General features: G+C 41.1%; 1 protein-coding gene across 2 annotated transcripts; it reads left to right on the top strand.

Moving 5' to 3' along the window:
- The first annotated feature begins 996 nt into the window (after positions 1–996).
- On the top strand, positions 997–19,315 carry nup153 (nucleoporin 153). Of its 2 annotated transcripts, none has more exons than XM_008422007.2 (22): positions 997–1,140; positions 5,577–5,802; positions 5,913–6,188; positions 6,271–6,410; positions 8,077–8,205; positions 8,369–8,485; positions 8,613–8,663; positions 8,739–8,792; positions 9,613–9,756; positions 10,707–10,759; positions 10,989–11,085; positions 11,182–11,340; positions 11,431–11,529; positions 11,628–11,712; positions 11,817–11,918; positions 12,301–12,936; positions 13,038–13,217; positions 15,570–16,499; positions 16,996–17,427; positions 17,531–17,743; positions 17,858–18,041; positions 18,788–19,315. In XM_008422007.2, the coding sequence occupies exons 1-22, from the start codon at positions 1,012–1,014 to the stop codon at positions 18,873–18,875; spliced, it is 4,524 nt and encodes a 1,507-aa protein (XP_008420229.1). In that variant the 5' UTR covers positions 997–1,011; the 3' UTR covers positions 18,876–19,315. The 2 variants fall into 2 exon arrangements, with proteins under 2 accessions (XP_008420229.1, XP_008420227.1); XM_008422005.2 differs by having other exon boundaries at positions 10,956–11,085.
- Positions 19,316–19,627: the final 312 nt, after the last annotated feature.

Here is a 19,627-nt window from a genome sequence, read left to right as displayed (position 1 = left end):
CTTATCTGCTGAATAAAAAACAGAGAAGATGTTAAGGTATTAATTTTTTTTTATGTTTTCAATTTTTATTTCATTCATTTGCTTGTAGCTGTTATCAAAAACTATCAAAGTGAACACTGCCTGACATTTAAACATAGGCTTTTTTTTTACTTTTGTTAAATGAGTTTAGATTCTATTTATTCACTTAATGATTTGTGGATGCGATTATGAATTTTATATATTTTTTATGTTTTTGTCATTTTCAGATGTGGCTAATAATTAGATACATTCACTGAGTTGCATCTACATGAGTAACTTTTGTAGAAAAAAAATACGTTTAGGAGTGCTTTTACCACACCAGACTTGTTACTTTTGATTTGAATAGTGTTAATATGAAGTATCGCTACTGGAGTAAAATTTCTGGATTTTCTTCCCACTGAGAGAAACTTTACTCAATAAAGCACAAACATTTTAACCAAAAATGCTTGACCAGTGATATACACGCACCTGCAGTTTTTCTTAAAGTGAGACTTCTTGTTCAAATATTTTCTTTGCAGAACCTGTTGTACCAGTTGGAGGTCAAGTAAAGCATGCAGAAAAAAAGCATCTATAATCACTGGACATATCTTACTCTGTTCTAACATACCAACTGTAACATAAATTTTATACTGAAAAAATAGCAAAGATATTTTATTTGCTTCCATTACCAGGTTTAGTTGTTTTTCATTTTAGTATTTAAAACACCAAAATTTGCAAATAAGTATACTTTTTGTCTCTCTGATGACATCATCATAAAATATCAAATCAGCTGTATCGATCATTTAGCACTCAGAAAGCCTTTTTTGAAAATACTTTATTACTCTTACTTGAATAAAAATATGTTGCAGAGCTACTCTTTCTGGAGTACATTTTTTTTTATGTACTCCACTCACCTCTGGTTAACCCAGTTGTGGGGTCGCAAATATGGAAATCCTTTGTTAGGTTAAGGCACTTCATTTCCCACAACTCCCCTGCAGGTGGCCGCTGTCCTGGATGACAGCTATCCGGCGCCGAAACATCGATAGACAGTCAGACGAAAGAGCCATGGCGGCCACGGGTGGAGGGAAAATCAGAAGCAGGAGATATCACATCGCTTCTAAACCTTACGCCAAGAGTAAACAGGTAAATTAAATAAAAGTTCTCAAGTAAGAAGCCCATGTGAAGTACATCGCAGTGATCGCGTTGCCACCGTTCTTCGGGTTGTGTTATTGTTTTCTTGGAGACATTTTATGGCCTGCTGTTAGCGCTCATGGCCTCCACGCGCTGCTAGCACGTTTACGAAATGCTAACGAACTAGCTTGAGGTTAGCAAGCAGCAGCAGGCGCTGACAGGTCAAACCACGGGACTGTGTCGCTTTGACAAGTTAAACATTACATTTGTTAGTTTTACTAATAAACGTCATGCATGACAAGTTGAGGGAAATTACCCCAAATCGGTGTTTTAAGTTTACAATTGTTTACGAAGTTTGGATAAAGCAAGGAAGTGGAATCTAAAGTATTAGCATATACAGCTAACTTGAGTTAGCAACTAGGAACGCCGCATTGTTATATTTGGTTTTTCTTAATGTAGCAGGAACATCTGACAAAACTGTGCAGCTGGTCATAATATCTACCTGTGACCAGGCGCAATGATTTTCAATACATATGCTGTGTACAAAGAGTGCGAAAATATTTCGGACATTAGCATCTGTTAGCCAAACCTCAGCCAGTTTAATTGCGCAGAGAAAGCTCTGGCTGATTGGGGACCCACATGTTTGTCTCCCGGGTCAATTGGCGCCCAGACACCGCAGTCATTTCGTGTGTACTTCGTGGTGTTGGCAATTGTAATATGCCTATTTCATAAAGGCAGAACATTTCCAAATGATTTGCCGGGTTGTCTGTTCTTAAACCCTGCGCTGTCTTACGAATATTGGACAACCTACTTTGATTTATCAAGCTCTATGTGATGCTACAATAGTCCACTAAATATGTGCTATTGTAACTCGTTAAAGAATGTGCACATAAGTCAGTAGTCATCATTTCATTAAGTGTTAATAATCTAAACATATTTCAGAGTTGTCAAAATATTTGACATCACTTGAAATTTGATTAAAAGAATATCAGCATCTGAAATAGCATTTTAACATATTAAATTCTGGATAATTTGAAAAATTGACATGAATGAAAAGACATGACCAAAATACTTAATTAAAAATAAAATGTATATTCCAGTTATTTCCCAAAGAAACAGTCATAAATGACATTTGATTTGTTACTGTAGAAATTATAGTCATCAAAAGATTCTGCTTTGAAACAAAAGCACATCACACACTTCACATCAGATGAAATCTGGTATAAAGGCACTTTAAAGCATAAACTAAATAATTTGGATGATTCAAAAAATCTTTTCATCTTTTGGTGACTCAAGCATTTTTTTGTCCCATTAAAACTTCAACAATAAATTCTTGGTTCTGTCATTACTAGGAATGGAAAAAAAAACAATGACAAATTAAATTCTGACCATTTACAAAGTGATCAAATATCCTGTAAGTGCACCTATCAGTTTCAAATAAAATTTTATGAGGATATTATGCAGCCAGTAGTATAAATTAAATTTGAAACGTAAACAGAAGCTACGGCTCACAGACAGTAACATACATGCTATTTATTAAAACTGCACTCATTACCCTTCATTCATGTTTATCTTAACATCCTGTTTACAATAGTCTTGTCTGTCTCAAGTTATAAAACAATGATTTTAATGCTACTTAACAATAAACAGATGTGGAAATCTTCAAAGATGATAAAATCTTACAGTTTAAGAGAGAGATTCACTTATAGACATTAAATCTAAAACAATTGTGCTTCACTGTAAAAAATAGAAATCTGAACCTTTTTCACTCTGTAATGACATCTAGATAAGAGTGTTGATGCTATTGTGTGTGTGATCACCGGTCAGGTTTTTTTTCTCTCTCTCTGATCAGAAATTACCCGTCAGAGCTGATCAAACTGAAAGTCAGCAGCTGATATTTTTAGAAATTGAAATGTGTGAAAAGCTTAGTTTGCGTCGTCAGGAGTTTTCAGTTCTGTCTGTTGGATCATATTCTTGCATTAACAGACTTCTCTCACTGTTCTGCTTTTTATTCATCACAGTTTTTATTTTAACTTATTCTGTTACCAGATAGTGAAAGACCTTACCTGCTGTCATTTACTCTTCCTTTTGCTCACTATGTTTAGCAGTGGTTTTTGGTTTCCCTAATAAAGTTTGCATGTATTAAATGTGTCTAAAATTAACCTTGAGGTATTGGACTTGAAAATGTACTTAAGTGCATGAAATATTTGCATCAAGACAAAAGCTAAAATGATAAAATTGTCGTTAAGACATAGGCCTGTCACGATAACACATTTTGCTGGACGACAAATTGTCCCAGAACTTATTGCGATAAACAATAACATAAACAATGTTCTCATTGTTGTATGGGGACATTTTCAGGTAATATCAAGTAACAATGGCATAAAAGTGCAAGAACACATTCTCAAAGATCAATAAACTTTAAATTCTAATGAACGTTTAAACACTGGAACTGGAAGACATTGGGATTATCCAAAATAAATAAAGAAAGCAACAAATAAAATTAATTATGAAGTCTCTGTAAACAAAATTATGTTTCTAAAAAGGGATAGTTGAGACTAAAACACCAGATTGAAGACTCTTATTATTCTGTTTTTGGTAAAAAGAGAACAATGATAAATCAAGTAAATGAAAATTGAGTTTCTTTTAATTTGTCATGCGATTAATTTTAATTTTTTTTATTGTGACAGACCTATTGAGACATCCTAAATCGTTGTTCCAGTTTCCAAATGGCGTCATCTTTGGTTGAATCATTACATTTTTGTTTGAACATGGTTTTCTATGGCTGCATAAAGGATAATCCACAAAACATTTATATAAAAGAGGAATGCACCAATATCGAATGGCTATATTTACCAATAGTGCCCATATATTTCCCTGCCCACTGTGAAAAACATCCCATAATGATGTTTTTTGCATATTTCAACCTAGTTGCACTTGTCCCGTTAAAGATGTGTGATTTTCATCACGTGGGAAGTTCAGAGCCCACAGGTGTACGTCATAGATAAGCATGGAGGAAGAGGCTCATGTGGCTCTTATCAAGTGCTAAACCCTCCTATGTGTGTAATAACCGCATAACGAGATGCGCTGGCCATCTATGACGGCTCATTAAACACTTCCCTTCAAGAAAAGTTGAAGGATCCTGCACGCGACAAGCAGCTAGTTATGACTTATTTACTACAGGTTTATATAAAGGTTTTACTAAGTTTCCATTTCAGAGCTGTTAAAGTTTTCCGTCGTGTCGCTCGTGTGATGCCGGAAAACTACCGGACACCAGAGTTTTCTCTGAATGTTTGAAGCATAGAGTAACGCTGCACTGCCCCTCCCTCACATGCTACTGATTTTACCTGCGTTTTTCACAGTAGTGCAGCTGTAATAATCAATGTGTTGCACACTTTTAGTAGCAGTTTGTATAATTGTTGCTTTTCTGTCTTAAATAAAGGTGTTTTAAATAAGTGATCACCACATTATATGTCTCTTAACTCTTTAATACAGTTCTGCATATTAGGCATGGATGTTTTTTTTCTATCCATGGCATTCTCACACCGGCTCATCTCTAATAGGAGCTAAAAAAAGAAGCCAAAGTATTTCTGCAGTTTGGGCTTCAGCCTGAATGACTAGACAAAGCTGCTGAATATTTTACAACGCTTAACTCTCAGATACATAATTAGTATTCTTCTGGTGGGATACACTTTGTTTCTGGTTGTTTTTGTCCTTTAGTGTCGCCTTCACTGCTCCAAATTTGTCTCATTCAGTGGAAAAAAATGTTTCTCAACATTGTCTTGTGTATTTTGTTTACCAGCCCAGTGCCTGAACATCTTAATGTTGAAAATGCTACTTTTAGATTTGCACCAGATTGAAGAGTTTTGACTAATGATCAGTTAATCCAGAAGTGTGTCTCGGTGTTGTGCAGATCAGTCTCAATACTTCAGGGTTTTTTGGGAACAGGGGAACTGACACAGAGCCTGACCCAGTTTTCGTCTTACTGAGATTTTTTGGTGTGTTTTGCACAATGCTTGTTAAATGGGGTCTCTTTCCAAATTGGGGACTTCAGATAAATAATAAAAAATGCTGTTTTTTGCCAATCAAAAATTATAAAGAGGAACATTATTTAGAATGATTAATCTGTGGATTTATTGCAGACCTAAGATCTGACTTATAGGCATCAGTATTTTTGCCTTTTCTAAATGTTAGAAGCTGAAAGTCAAATTTAAAAGATTGGAGATTGTGGATTCATAAAAGCATCAAATATTAAGTGATTATTTTATTAAAGGGATGAGTAATATACCAGAAGTAATACTTTTAAGTTTTTCCTCTGCGCCTTTAAAAAAAACCCATCTGATTAATCCATTAAACCATAGAACTTTTAATTTTGCCAGTTTTTTTTTCTTTTCAACAATTAAATGAGTTTTTAAGAGTATTTTTCCCTGTCATGTTTCTTCTTGTAGCAGTCAGGCCTCATCAGTCGAGTGACGGACACAGTGAAGAGCATCGTTCCTTCCTGGCTGCAGAAATACTTCAAGAATGGAGACACTCCTGCAGGACAGACGGGACAAGGGACGGAGCAGAACTGCCAACCATCACCTCCTCCTCCAGCTCCTCCTAATGGTAATGAAGAGGGACCTCCTCCCATTGATGGGCGCGACTCCCCAGAGCCAAGCACCAGTAATACAGGCAAGGGGCTGTTCTAGTCTCCTACGTTACATTAATTTTGTCTGGAAAGTGTTATTTTTACAGGGGTTATTTATTTTAAAGCTCATTTGTGGTTTCTGCTTCCGTTGCAGAACCCTCGACCAGCCGAGCATCCCTGAACTTTCAGGAGTATGTGCTTTCTCGGCCTCCGCTGAGTCGTTCTCACCTCCACTTTACCTCGCTGGATGCTTCCTCCCCTACAATGGGGGCCTCCAGCAGCCTCTTCTCTCCGCCCTCCACTTCTTCAGCCCCTGGCCCCTTCTCCACAGGCTTCTCTTTGGTCAAAGAAATCAAGGACAACCTCTCGCAACATGAAGACGATAACATCTCCACCACGAGTGGGTTCTCCTCCCGTGCATCCGACAAGGGTAGGACTCGAATATTTAGGGACTTTTTAGAAACATCTCTGCGAATCTCAAGATAATCCTCAGGCTATGTTTCGTTTTTCAGATGTCCCAACTTCAAAAACCGCATCACTTCCTCAGCTTTGGTCCCCAGAGATGGACAGGACAAACTCTGGACCTCAGCCGTCTCAGTCCAGTCTCAAAAAGCCTTCTTTCAACCTGTCTGTGTTTGGAAACTCCTCCAATGTAAGTAATAGATGGCGATCTACATCCTGGGTTTGGATCAAGAATGTTGACCTAAAAGCATTAAATATATTACATAAAATATCAATGTAAATATAAGGAGAAGGGTAGAGTGCCTTCTCCTGGTCAGGGGGGTCGTCCTGCCTCAAGTGGAGGAGTTTAAGTATCTGGGGATCTTGTTCACGAATGAGGGAAGAAGGGAGCGGGGGATCGACAGGCGGATTGGGGCAGCGTCTGCCGTGAAGCGGGCGCTGTACCGGTCCGTCGTGGTGAAGAGAGAGCTGAGCCAAAAAGCGAAGCTCTCGATTTACCGGTCGATCTACGTTCCCACCCTCATCTATGGTCATGAGCTTTGGGTCATGACCGAAAGAACGAGATCACGGGTACAAGCGGCCGAAATGGGTTTCCTCCGCAGGGTGGCTGGGCTCTCCCTTAGAGATAGGGTGAGAAGCTCGGTCATCCGGGAGGGACTCAGAGTAGAGCCGCTGCTCCTCCACGTCGAGAGGAGCCAGTTGAGGTGGCTCGGGCATCTGGTAAGGATGCCTCCTGGACGCCTCCCTGGTGAGGTGTTCCGGGCACGTCCCACCGGGAGGAGGCCTCGGGGAAGACCCAGGACACGCTGGAGGGATTACGTCTCTCGGCTGGCCTGGGAACGCCTTGGGATTCCCCCGGAGGAGCTGGAAGAAGTGGCTGGGGAGAGGGAAGTCTGGGCCTCCCTTCTGAAGCTGCTGCCCCCGCGACCCGACCCCGGATAAGCGGAAGAAAATGGATGGATGGAATATAAGGAGAATCTGTGTTACGGAATTAAGTATTCTGTGTTTCTTGGTGCAGCGCCACCACAGGCCAGGAGGTAAACAAGTTTTTCGGAGGGTTTGGATGGTTTGACAGTGCAGAGTGAAAGTGAACCGCACCGACTGAAAATGTAACAAATGAAGTTTAGCGTTCAGAAATGTTCTCCATTGAGTCTGACTTGCAGCATTTTCGTGAAGAGGAATGGGTAAAAGTCAGTCAAGACATAACCATAAAGGATTGTTGCTGTCGATGCAATATATGATTATGAGTGATTATGTTAAACCACGTCCAATTTGCAGGGTTTTCCCCAGAAAACTAGCTAGTCCCGGTGATTATGCGCTCAGCAGTCATTCATCCAGCGGCTCGTCGTGTTTTTGAGTTTTAAAAAAAAGCTTAAAGTTGACAGGAAATTTGAAAATATCACTTGATAATTATGTGTTATTGGAAGATTAAAATCTGAATACCAACTATAAAATCTTTAAAAAAATGCAAACATTAAAAAAAAATGTAAAAGAAGCATTGCTAAACCTGGTGGGGGCACAAGTAAAGCCTGGTGGCCCGCCAGGCTTATAGTGCACTGCTGGCAATGAATTTGTGACATTTTAACAAAATGCGATGAAGTTAATGGGATAATAAAAACCTTCGAATGTTTATATGGCAAAGTTGCTCCTTAGTGATGATTTCTAATCCTGTTACATCATTAATAAAGGCCAGCTTTATAGTCAACCATATCGAAAACCGATTTTTTTAATACAGTGTTGGATTTGTTTGCAATTAAATTTGGTTGTTTTGTTACCAAAACGACTCCAGATAAAAAAATAAAAAATGTAAAGGTTTCCACCACAACTCTTACGTTTTATTCAATCTTTCCTTTTAGTCGACGTTAAACAGCACACTGCTGAACTCTAGCCAGCTCGGAGATTCACCTTTCTACCCTGGGAAAACCACGTACGGAGGAGCAGCTGCAGTCAGGAGCTCCCGCGGTCGTCCTGGCACTCCTTATCAGGTGATCTTTTAAAGTTGGAGCCAATGTTTACTTTTAAAAACAGATGAGTGGCGTCTCATCAGAGCTCAGTCATGTTCATTATACGTATGGCATTCTAGCTGTTCGGCATTAACTTGTGATTGAACTTGGATTAGAGATTTAAAGCGGCCCATTTGATTCGTAGGCGCCGGTGAGAAGGCAGATCAAGGCCAAGCCCGCCGGCGCTCAGCCCTGCGGCGTGACCAGCGCCACCGCCAGGCGCATCCTGCAGTCTTTGGAGCGCATGTCGAGCCCACTGGCTGTGAGTACACACAAATGCTTCAAGGCCAAATTTAGATTTGCAAATATCTATTTTCGTAGCGGTTGTACTTGATGACAGACTTTAATCATCTGAAGTAATAAAAATGTTTATTTTTCCCTATCAACAGGATGCAAAGAGAATCCCAGCACCCGCAGCAGGCTCGCCCAGTCGTTCTCCAGTAAGTCTCCAGCTTATTATATCATGAATCGTCTGTTCAGAGTCAGTTTTTGACGTATTTTAACTCTCATTACAGTCGATGGACGTCTTCAACCAAGATGGTCCCCGTCACCAGGCGAAGAAGAAACGGGTTAGTTGAATTCATGTATTTTAATTTGTGATCCACTAATTTCAAAGTTATGTTGCATTAAATAAATGACAGAGTAACTACAAAGGAATTAATGGAGGCATGAAGTTAGTCGATTGTTTTCTGTGAAAAACTGCGTGTCACCGAGCGGTTTACTCCAATCGGTAACAGTTAGCTGTTTAGCTAACGCTTATAAACAGGCGATCATTGTCTGCCGCTGCCTGTTGGAGCCCCAAACAGCCATGAACACGCCTCCATCCAGCTGTTCTTCGCCAAGTGCAGTCCACTGTGTGTGTAGACGTTTGTGAGCTGGTCTAATGCGCTGGTGCCTGGTTCAGTTTGCTTTCCGCCCAGCATTCCCAGCTGTCACAGCTGTTATTGTATTTGAAGGATGAAACCATGTTTTACTGAAGCTCTCAAGGCTCATCCCAACCATAGGTTGGCAGTCTTCATCTCTTTTTTAAATTATGGCAACAATGACACTTTTTCCGGAATTAATCGAGGTTATATTAAGTAAACTTGACACTTGCTCCTTAATTAGCTCAAAGGTAAACTCATTTCCTCAGGAGTAGCTTCTTTAAATTACATCCTGATCGTCGTAAATCTGAGTAAAACTTCTCGCTCATGAATTGGATAATGTATGCCGAGGTAAATTAACCTTGCCAGATGGGATTATGCTAAAGCGGAGTTGAATAGCTTCATTGCGGTGCTATAAAATGTTTTTATTAAACGTTTAGGCCATATTGAATACAAATCAGAGAAGGCGCTTCTGGCTCACGGTTTGGTCATTTATTTCCCCTCTGTTCTGCTGCCTTTTCCCCAGATGGACTCAAACCTCCCTCCAGTGCAGAAACTCGTGGTTCCAGCTGCAGCTTCTGTTTCAGGAAATCGATCCGTGTCTTTCAGGCCGACTTTGACGCCTGGAGGACTCACCCGAGCCCTGGACAGGACGCCAAGGGAAAAGACGGTACGTGGTGGCTCAGAGCGATGTTATTGAACTTCAACAGAACGTAAATTCTGTCACAATAAAACAGGCAGGGAAAATAGGAAATATGATCTCCGTGTTTTTGTGATCTGGATAAGTATTGAAAAAGACATGGAGAAATATGTATATTCCCAGATTTTATCCCCTATCCCATTTTCTGAACGTGTCCTTCCTTCCTTCTTTGCTTCCTTCTTAAATTGTGTAGATTCTACCCTCCTTGTTTTGTCATTCACTCATTCCTTTATTAAGTAGATCCTATCCTCATTTTTGTCTTCCTTTTTCCGTTTGTCCTTTTTTCACTCATCTTTCCTTTGTATTCTGTCCATTCATTTGCCCTTTTTCCCTCATCTCCTATTTTTCTTCCTTATTTCATACCTTACTTATCTTACAGCTTTCTTTTAGCGTTCTGACTGAAAGCTATAAGGAATAATAAATATCAAGAGTTCATGTAACAACTAGAAGAAATCAAGGAGCAGTAAGAAGTATTAACTATCTGCCCCCTTTTCACATAAAAAAATGTATTCAACTCAGAAGACTATTACTGACATATTTCAAATACGTAACAAAACATCGGTTTATTCAATACCATAATGCTTCGTCATAATAATTTTAACATTTCTTTTAAATACAGAAAGAGATTTAGATTGTTTTATCCCGCTGTCAAGATTGCTCCATAAACTCTCACCTTTTTTTAAATGTATCTGTCCCATCGTCTTCCTTCCTACCTTTTCTCTCTTTTTATTCTCTCCTCGTTTCAATTTATCCTCCTTTCTTGCATCCTCCCTTGTTTACTTTTGTCTTCCCTTTCTTGCGTCCTTCTTTGTACCTCCTCTTTCCTTCCTGAGTTGTTTTCATGTAGCAAATGTTTTGAAGTCCTGGACATGACATGCAGTCTTTTGAAACAGATTTTGCTCATCTTTTCTTCCCTTTAGCCCACAAGACAATCACCACAGCTACCTGAAGCAACCCCAGGTCCATCTCGAAGGTAAATGCAGAATGATTAAAAAAAAAAAAAAAAACACATTCGGGTCAATACATATCAAGCTGCGATTATGTAGTTTTTCCTCATACAAAATGTATTACAGCTGCTTATTCAAACCACAGCATTTCTAATAACAGACATCTATGTTACTGTATGTTTAACTAACATAAATTATGTTTTATCTGCCGTCAAACACAAGGAGTTTCAGTGACCCGGTCTACCCTCTGTCCAGCACCCCTGCAGCCAGCAGCCTGAGCTCTGGAGGGGGCAAAATCAGGAGAGAAAGGACCACAGCACGACCTTCCTCCAAACACACTGAAGAAGATGAGGTTAATTAGTAATAAAAAAAAATAGTGTTTTATTATCCGGGGCTATGAATTCAGGTTCTGTTTACACACTTATGAATGTTTGCTTTCTATCCGCAGGTGGCTGAAGCTCCGGTCCTTCCAAGCATTTCACTACCAATCAACAAATCATCTTTGCCTACGTTCAGCTTCTCTCCATCTTTACCACCTGCCACCTCTGTCAGCTCGGCCCCCAGCTTCACATCCACTACCCCTGCGAAGGAGACGCTCACAAACAAGGTCGGTTTTTGCGTCCGCCGCCTCCTTCTGCTGTGCTGGTCCTTGGAAGCGTTGCAGAAAACAGAGTCATGTTGTGTTTTCTGCCCTCAGGATCCACCAAAGGCCTCCACACCGCCCTGTGCACCTTTCACATTTTCCTCTCCTATTGTCAAGGCAACTGCAGCCAGCCCACCTTCTTACTCCCCTGCTGTGAGTTATTTCATCTCTTTAGACGCCGTTTCATACGTTTCTACTCTTGCCTGTGCAGTGGTGATGTAAGCACGTATATATTTTCTCTTTCTTTGTAGGTTGGTTTCACCTTCAGTGCACCTGTAGCAAAGCTGGCGCCGTCCATGTCAAACGGAAAGCTGACGGCGCCCACAGCAACAGCTGGTAAGGAGCTTTTCCTAGTCTTTCTGAGGCATTTTTACAAGTTGGAGTGTCATTAAAAATCATAAAACGGAGTGAGCCATCTGGTGTGTTTTCCTGTTTCACAGTGAAACCTATAGCAAGCAAGAGCACAGAGGAATTTGAAGGACCTTTCAAACCGGCCAAGACCTTGAAGCAGGGCAGCGTACTGGATCTTCTCAAGTCACCTGGTGGGAATTTGTTCACTTATTTATAAAATAAAAAAACTTTAAAAAACTTATTGAATAATCAGATTTTCTGTTTTTGAAGATGAATTTTTGGGAAAATCTGGATTTTCTTTCTCTAATGCGTTTCTTGGGTTTCCATAGTTCAGAGTGATGTTAGCTCAGCCAGGCATCCTGTCTGACAACGAATTCAATGTCGAATTCAGATCAACTCACAGAAGGAATGATTGAAATAAAAACTTTTTGAAGATGTTTTTTTCTGTCATTTGAAACATCTGATTTTGTAGAAGAAATCATTTAACTACGTATTTATTTTAAATAGATACATGCTTTAATGAGAAACTTACCTGGTGGTTAATTTTTAAAGTTTTATTATTATTCCTTCCAGGTTTTGCTTCTCCTGTTGTTCAAAACTCTCCTGGCACCAACACCCCTTCCCAGCAGCCACACACCCAGCTCACAACCACTCCTTCGCCTGGCACAAGCTTCTCCTCTTCGCTACCTTCGCCATCAGGGTTTGGTGGTCTGTCCAGTGCCTCGGCGGGCTGGAGCTGCGACGTGTGTCTGGTTGAGAACAAGCAATCGGAAGTAAAGTGCGTTTGCTGTCGGGCCCCAAAGCCGAACTCCTCACCAAAATCGGCGGAGAGCAAAAAAACTCCTGCCCAGAGCAGCAGCACAAGCACTGCCTCCGCCTCCACGACGACAGGATTCAACCCGATCTTCTCCAAGCTTGCAGGAACCTGGGAGTGCGACACGTGTCTGGTCTCGAACAAACCCGACGCAGTGAAGTGCGTGGCCTGTGAAACGGCCAAACCCGGGACGGGACTCAAGGCGTCGCTCACTTTCCCCCCCAACTTCTCAGCTGCTAAGACTGCATCAACACCCTCAGATCCAGTTTCCACAGGGATCAGTGGGTTTGGAGATAAGTTCAAAAAACCAGAGGGTGCGTGGGAATGTGAAACATGTTTGGTACAAAACAAGGCTGAGGACACAAAGTGTGTGGCCTGCATGGCTTCTAAACCAGGTACTAGTCATAGCATAACCATCGTGCTTCTCGTGCATTTCTCTTTCTCTTGGCATTGGGCTGTTTTGATGAGCAGTGTTTCTATTTAAACCAACCAACAGGAGCTTCGGCAGCCGTCTCTTCAGCAGCCAGCAGTGCCCCAACGTTTGCTCTGTTAGAGCAGTTCAAGAAGCCAGAAGGATCATGGGAATGCGACACCTGCATGGTTCAGAACAAAGCTGCTGATGTTAAATGTGTTGCTTGTCAGACAACCAAACCAGGAGCTACAGTGGAACCCAAAGGTAAAGGCAAGACACTTTATTGTTGAATGTTTAATATCTAAAAAGTCACACGAAGCTAATGCTGCACACAATGTACAGTCAGCCCCTCTCATTCATTTGGTTCAGACACGTAGAAACAAAAACATGCAGAAATTGGTTATTTACCGAATACATCAAGCAGCAGACATCTACAGAGGTTTTGTTCTGACAGGATATGTAGTCAGTGAAATGTGTTTTCTTACTTGAGAACCATGTTCACAAACACCATCTTAGTTGGCTTTGGTAACGATGACAAGAACAAAATTATTTTTTTGACACCCCTTTTTTCATTACGATGACAAAAAATAAACACAGGACAAAATATGACAAGATGTCTGAGAGTTGTTACTGACGAGACAATAGGCGAAAATGTTAGTGAGTGGTTTGCCAGAAATCCAAAATGTAAGACATTTCTGCCTATTGTGTTTGGAATCTGAGTGAAAAGCTAAAGCGTATCAGTGATGCGGTTCGTCTATGAAATTCCATATAATTTCTGACACACACAGGCACTAACTAAATGTTTTATGGTGTCCAGAAGACAATCAGATCTGACCAGACTGAAATCTCGTTATCTAAGATTGATTTTGTGCAAAAATAAATTAATGAACAAGTTTTGTTAAACCCGTAGACCCATCCTAACCTCTTCAAAGAAGCGTAAAAGGTCATCTTAAAATGTAGATCAGGGTTTCCCCCAAAAAACCTGCTAAGCCCGGTGGTAGGGGCGCTGGGACAGTCATCCAGCGACCTGTCGTGTTTCTAATTTAAATTTTTATTTTTTTTAAGTTGACAGGAAATTTGAAAATATGACTATATGTGTTATTGGAAAACATGACTCAAACCCAAACAGCAAGTATAAAGTCTTAGAAAAGGCAAACGTAAAAATAAATAGTCTGGTGGGGTCACAAGTAAAGCTTGGTGGCCCGCCAGGCTTATAATACACAGGGGAAACCCTGTAGCTGAAGCGTGGGATATGCCAGTGGGACTCGCTACAGACAGTTGCTCACTGCAGTTGTTGTTGTCACGGTTGCCTAGAGACAGACAACGCACATGGTGCCGCTCTTGTTGGCTGCGCCTTTTTTAATTGTCCAGCCGGAATCTCATCGCATCCTGGAAGCGAAAACCGTAGCAAAAATACAGACGTGAGTTGGAAGACGCACGTCCCTGGCTGCACAGCATCAGTGAGGATGAATACAAGGAAAGTTTGAAAATGAGTGAAATCAGACAGGAAAGCAACACTGCAGACACACAGAGGTCAGAAGCCCAGAACATCAGAATCACTGATGTTCCAAAATCACCTCCTGGTTCTGATATGGTGGAACGTTGTGTTATGATTGGTTATTGTGGTTTGTCTTGCATGTTGAGTTTAGATGATCACTGATACATCAGTATTAGTCAGTCTCATTTTTGATAGGCTAACTGTTACATGTTTGGTGTTTATTTTTGATTTACAGCAACAAAAAAAAAAAAGAAGAATGCAACAAAGATGATTAATTCAAGTGAATTGATTAAAAATTATTTATAATTTACATATATTTTGTTGACTAAATGGATTGCATACTTAGTCAACTATACTTAGTCTATACTTGGTCGACCAAAACTAGACTAAAACAATTTTGATAACTGAATGACTTTTTAGTCAAAAGGCTAAAAATGAATAAAATTTTGCTGTCAGTTTATTCCACTTCCACAAAAAATATTTTCAAAAAGTAGCTTTTATTCCAATCATCCCCGAGTTGTACGACGGATTATTAGCAATTATTAGGATTATTATTAGGCATCTAGAATGCTTTAGTTACAAGAATATTAGCAGAATAAAGCACAATTTTACCAGTTAGTCCTAAAATTGCGAGAAAATTATCTTAATGAGCTAAAATCTCTGATTCTTTCTTCCACATAAACTGCTGTTTGTACAAATACTTCAAAGTCCTGCTACTGATAATAATTTGAGTATTTCCTTATACTAAAATATAACGCCACAAGATGATCAACATTCCTCATTTAAATTTTTTGATTTGTTGTACTTCATTCTCCTGATACTACAACTTTATTCTGGTAATATTAAAGCTTTACGTTTGCATTATTTCGACTTTATTGTTGTATTGCTACGACTATATTCTTGTTATACTATGAATACAGTATAATTGATGGAAAAAAAACATCCAGATTTTCTAAAAATTAAATCTTCAACAACCAAAAATTATAGAAATCAATAAAAATTTATTTGTTGTCAAGCCCTAATAGTAACTGTTCACTTTGAGGTTTCTTAAATTTTTCAAGACGCCTTGTTGGACGCAGAATATCCTAAACATGACATTATTCTCCGTTTCTCCTCAGCTTTTGGGTCTTTGGGCTCCTCCGCTGCTGGAGCTTCTGGGACCTCCACTTTTGGCTCTTCTACCTCTAATCCCGGGGGTTTTAAGTTCGGCACGTCGGACAGCACAGCCGGATCCGGAGGTTTTAAGTTTGGAACTACAGACTCGTCGTCGTCATCTTCGTCATCGTCAGCTGGATTCAAATTTGGCGCCTCGTTCGGCGGCTCCACCTCGGAGTCGTCCTCTAAAGATACTACTGCCTCTTCAGGGTTTAACTTCGGGGGCCCCTCTGAGGGCTTCAAATTCGGAGCCGCGTCCAACGATGATAAGACGTCGGACCAGCCGGCGGTGGGCGCTGGGTTGAAGTTTGGAGGCAGCAGCAAAGTAGCTTTTGGAAGTGGGTCATCCAGCACAGAAAGTAACTCTTCTTCTAAAAGCGGCTTCACGTTTGGACTGACTAAACCGGCAGATAAAACACCAGAAACCGCCACCACGTCTTCATCCTCTACTACCTTGACTCCTCTCACTTCTTCACAAGGAAATAGCGACAAAGCAGGATCATCAAATGACACCACATCCACCACCATAGCTGCCGCTAAGGGGTCTGTGTTTGGGAGGCTAGGCGATCCAAATGTGGCATCCGGCACGCCGCAGGTGAGCTCTGCATTCGGATCTTTACAGGCAGGTAAGGAGCCGGCCGCTCCAACGTTTGCCTTTGGAAAGCCAGAGGAGAAGAAGGAGGCGGCTCCGTCGACCTTCGTCTTTGGCGCTGTGAAAAAGGAACCGGAAGCTGCTGCTGCTCCCTCGGGAGGCGGCTTCTCCTTCAGCAAGCCGAGTGCGCCGACAGATCAGCCGCCGCCGGCTTTCACGTTTGGCAAACAGGCAGAAAAGAGTGAAACGTCGACCTCGGAAGCCTCAAAGCCGTCTTTCAGCTTTGGACAAACTGCTGCAGGTATTAATATTTAGCTTTTTTTTTTTTTAGTGAATTGTCGGAATGGTTTGGTTTGTATTGTCTGTTATTGGAAAAAAAACTTGTAATTCTGTGATTATAAGTCATGTTTGTGATTTTCTGGACGAGACTCGCTTGGCACTATTTTAGGACAGTTTAATGGTATAATGGTGAATTTTAACAGTTTGGAAACCTTCATACTGAGATTAACCTACATTTTTATCTTCCTTTAATTTTTTTTCTTTATCACAATGCCCCCATTTAACTTTAAGAGCTTCTTTCATCAGTCATTCAAACTTATTTTATATCGAAAACAAAAAAACGAATTAGTAATTGTTGATATCGACCGATACATCGTGATGCGTTCTTTAGCCATATTGTCCAGTTTATGACACAGAGCACCTAGATTTCTGACGAAGAAATTGGAAGTGACACTAACTCAAGAGTTTATGAAGCCAGAAGACATTGTTGCTGACAGTATCATTGTCTCCCTGCACAGATTCCACTGCCGCTCCAAAATCAGCCTTCTCTTTCCTGGCTAATAACCCGCCCAGCGCCACCACCTCATCATCCGCCACCCCGACTCCCGCCATGTTTGGCGCCGCCAGCAGTGGCTCTGCGCCGGCCCCGACCGCAACTTCGTCTTCATCCTCCTCGGCCCCCAGCTCGTTTGTGTTCGGCCAGCCTCCCTCCACCACCGGCGATGCTCCCCCTGCTAAGAACTTCATGTTTGGACAGAATCACGACAACCAGTCAGCGGCGCCGTCGAGCGCTCTGCTGAACGCGGCTCCGGCGCCGGCTCAGCCCTTCATCTTTGGCGCTTCTACCAACAGTGCTGCTGCTGCTGCTGCCGCTTCTGCTCCCGCTCCCGCTGCTCCCTCTTTTTCCTTCGGAGCCGCAGCAGCAGCGCCCCCTGCTGCTTCCTCATCAGGTCTGCGTTTATTATAAAAGCTTGTAAAACCGCTGTTGGAATATTAATGTTGGCGGTGGTAAAATATTCATCTTTTCTTTCATTTTTTTGTCATTATTTCCAGCTCCTTCTGCAGCCCCGTCACCATTTGTGTTCAGTTCAGCTCCTTCAGGAGGTTTCGGCGCCAACCAGAATCCTCCTTTCTCATCAAGTTTTGGATCCCCTTTCCCAGCCACACCTGCCCAAACCTTTGGAACCAAACCCAACGCTGCCCCCGCGTTTGGACAGCAGAACAACTCCACACCTGTGTTTGGCTCCAGCACCAACTCCGCACCAAGTGAGTCGTCCTCTGGGCGTTCGTTCACATCAACCTGCAGACCGACTCTCTTCCTCCGGGTGGGGATCGCACAATTAAAATCACATCTTTGATTCTGTGTTTTTTTAAAATCAGGTGGAGGCTTTCAGTTCGGAGGAGCCAGTGCTTTTGGAGCCTCAAATAACTCTTCAGGCGTGTTTACGTTTGGAGCTGGATCTGGAGCGCCTTCTGCCCCCTCCGCCAATCCCCCCATCGCACCCCAGCCAGGAGCAGCTGGTGGCAGTTTCAACTTTACACAAACTCCAACATTTAACATAGGGTATGCTGCTGCTCATCAATCTACACAGGAAATATTTCACAATGCCTCAATTTAGATGCTCTGCCTTCAAGGTTCAGAGTGCTTGAATTCTGTAAAAAGTTCTTAAGTGCTTCGTTATTCAGATTGTACATTTTGGTAATAAAGTGCAATCAAAGGTTTTATTATTTCAGTACAAATCAAGTATTTAAATATGAAAAAAAACTAATTTTTTCACAATGTGTAAAGTGAAATCAAACCAAACTTCTCGTTTTTTGTTAGATAGAATTAATACAATTATTTATATTTTCTAAATGCCAGAAAAGTTGGAAAGTTTTTTTGTCACTTTTTCAGAGCAGTCAGAACATAAATTTTATGTTTTATGTTAAAACATAAAATTTTGTTTTCTTTGTTTCTTTTTCCTGCTGTAGAATGTCAACTATCACAAGATATTAACAGTAATAAATTTTATTGTTCAATAATAAATTAACACAGGCTTTTTTAGTTCATTTGTATTGATTTTTTTTTTATCTCCAAAGTGTGGTGCAGGAAAAGTTTGAAAACTTCCCTTGAAAATGCTTTAATTTTAATGTGGAGAATCTGCGAGCAGCTGCAGCCGTGACTCAGTTTGCATGTTTTCTGCTCCATTTTCTGCTGTTTTCACACACCACAACTGCACACTTTCACTTAAATTTATTTGGGTTTCACGTGATCGTAAGCTGCGACGCGTATTGTCGTCTTTCTAACGGAGATGTAATTTCCTCTCGCAGGTCAACTAAGACGTTCACCGCCTCCCCAGCCGGACAGTCAGGGATCGCTGGGCGCAAGATCAAAACTGCGGTGCGCCGCAGAAAGTAGCCCTTTACGACCTTCACAAGACTGTGGACTTTACTGAGACAGGACGGTGTCCCCGGTGAAGAACGTCCAAGGTTCTCAAGGTTCTCATCTGGACAGACTTTGGCGTTGCTTAGCACAGCTTCGTGTTTCTGGAGGATTTCGGTCGCTCGACCGGCTGCTTGAAAGGTTTTCAAATCCAGTTGAGAATTAAAAGTGTGTGCGGATTTTCCAGATTTTACATAGTAACAACTCCTGACTGAACTATTACCCTGACTTAGACTACAATCAAGCAAAGATCCCCCCCCCCTCCCATGTTTGAAATTAAAAAAAAAAGAAAAAGCAGGGCAGTAATATCTATATTTTACACATCGGCAAATGTCTGCTAGACTTTAGGCATGACTTTTTTTTGTAATAAAATTACAGAGGCAAAAACTGCAAATTGATCAAAAAAAAAAAAAAAAGAGTATGAGTGTACGCATAATAATTAGAATGGGTGATCAGTTTGAGCTGTGAAATGGAGAGGTGTAGTGAGAGCCGTGTGGTAAATCTCCAGCAAACTGTTTCGATTTCTCCTGTACAGGAATCGCTGGGAAGTAGCTGTGGAGTCGGTGCGGTGTGCTGTATGTACAGGAACGAGCGTGTTTGTATGCAGAGTGCTTGTGTTTGGGGTTTTTTTTCTGTTTTTGTTTTTTTTTCTCTCTCTCTTTCTCTCTCCTCTAATGTACAGACTTGAGGTGTGTTTGGTTTCTGTATACATGCTGAGGATGTGTGTC

Source organism: Poecilia reticulata, linkage group LG11, assembly GCF_000633615.1.
Source record: "Poecilia reticulata strain Guanapo linkage group LG11, Guppy_female_1.0+MT, whole genome shotgun sequence".
NCBI classification, from domain to species: Eukaryota; Metazoa; Chordata; class Actinopteri; order Cyprinodontiformes; family Poeciliidae; genus Poecilia; species Poecilia reticulata.
The sequence above is the reverse complement of the archived record's forward strand: the minus strand, read 5'-3'. Positions and strand labels throughout refer to the sequence as shown.

Bases quoted from the DNA above. Each gene is read 5' to 3' on its own strand.
- nup153 (XM_008422005.2), top strand. From the start codon at position 1,012: ATGACAGCTATCCGGCGCCGAAACATCGATAGACAGTCAGACGAAAGA. The intron at 11,086-11,181 runs GTTAATTAGTAA...TTCTATCCGCAG, and splicing joins AACACACTGAAGAAGATGAG to GTGGCTGAAGCTCCGGTCCT. The intron at 11,341-11,430 runs GTCGGTTTTTGC...TTCTGCCCTCAG, and splicing joins AGGAGACGCTCACAAACAAG to GATCCACCAAAGGCCTCCAC.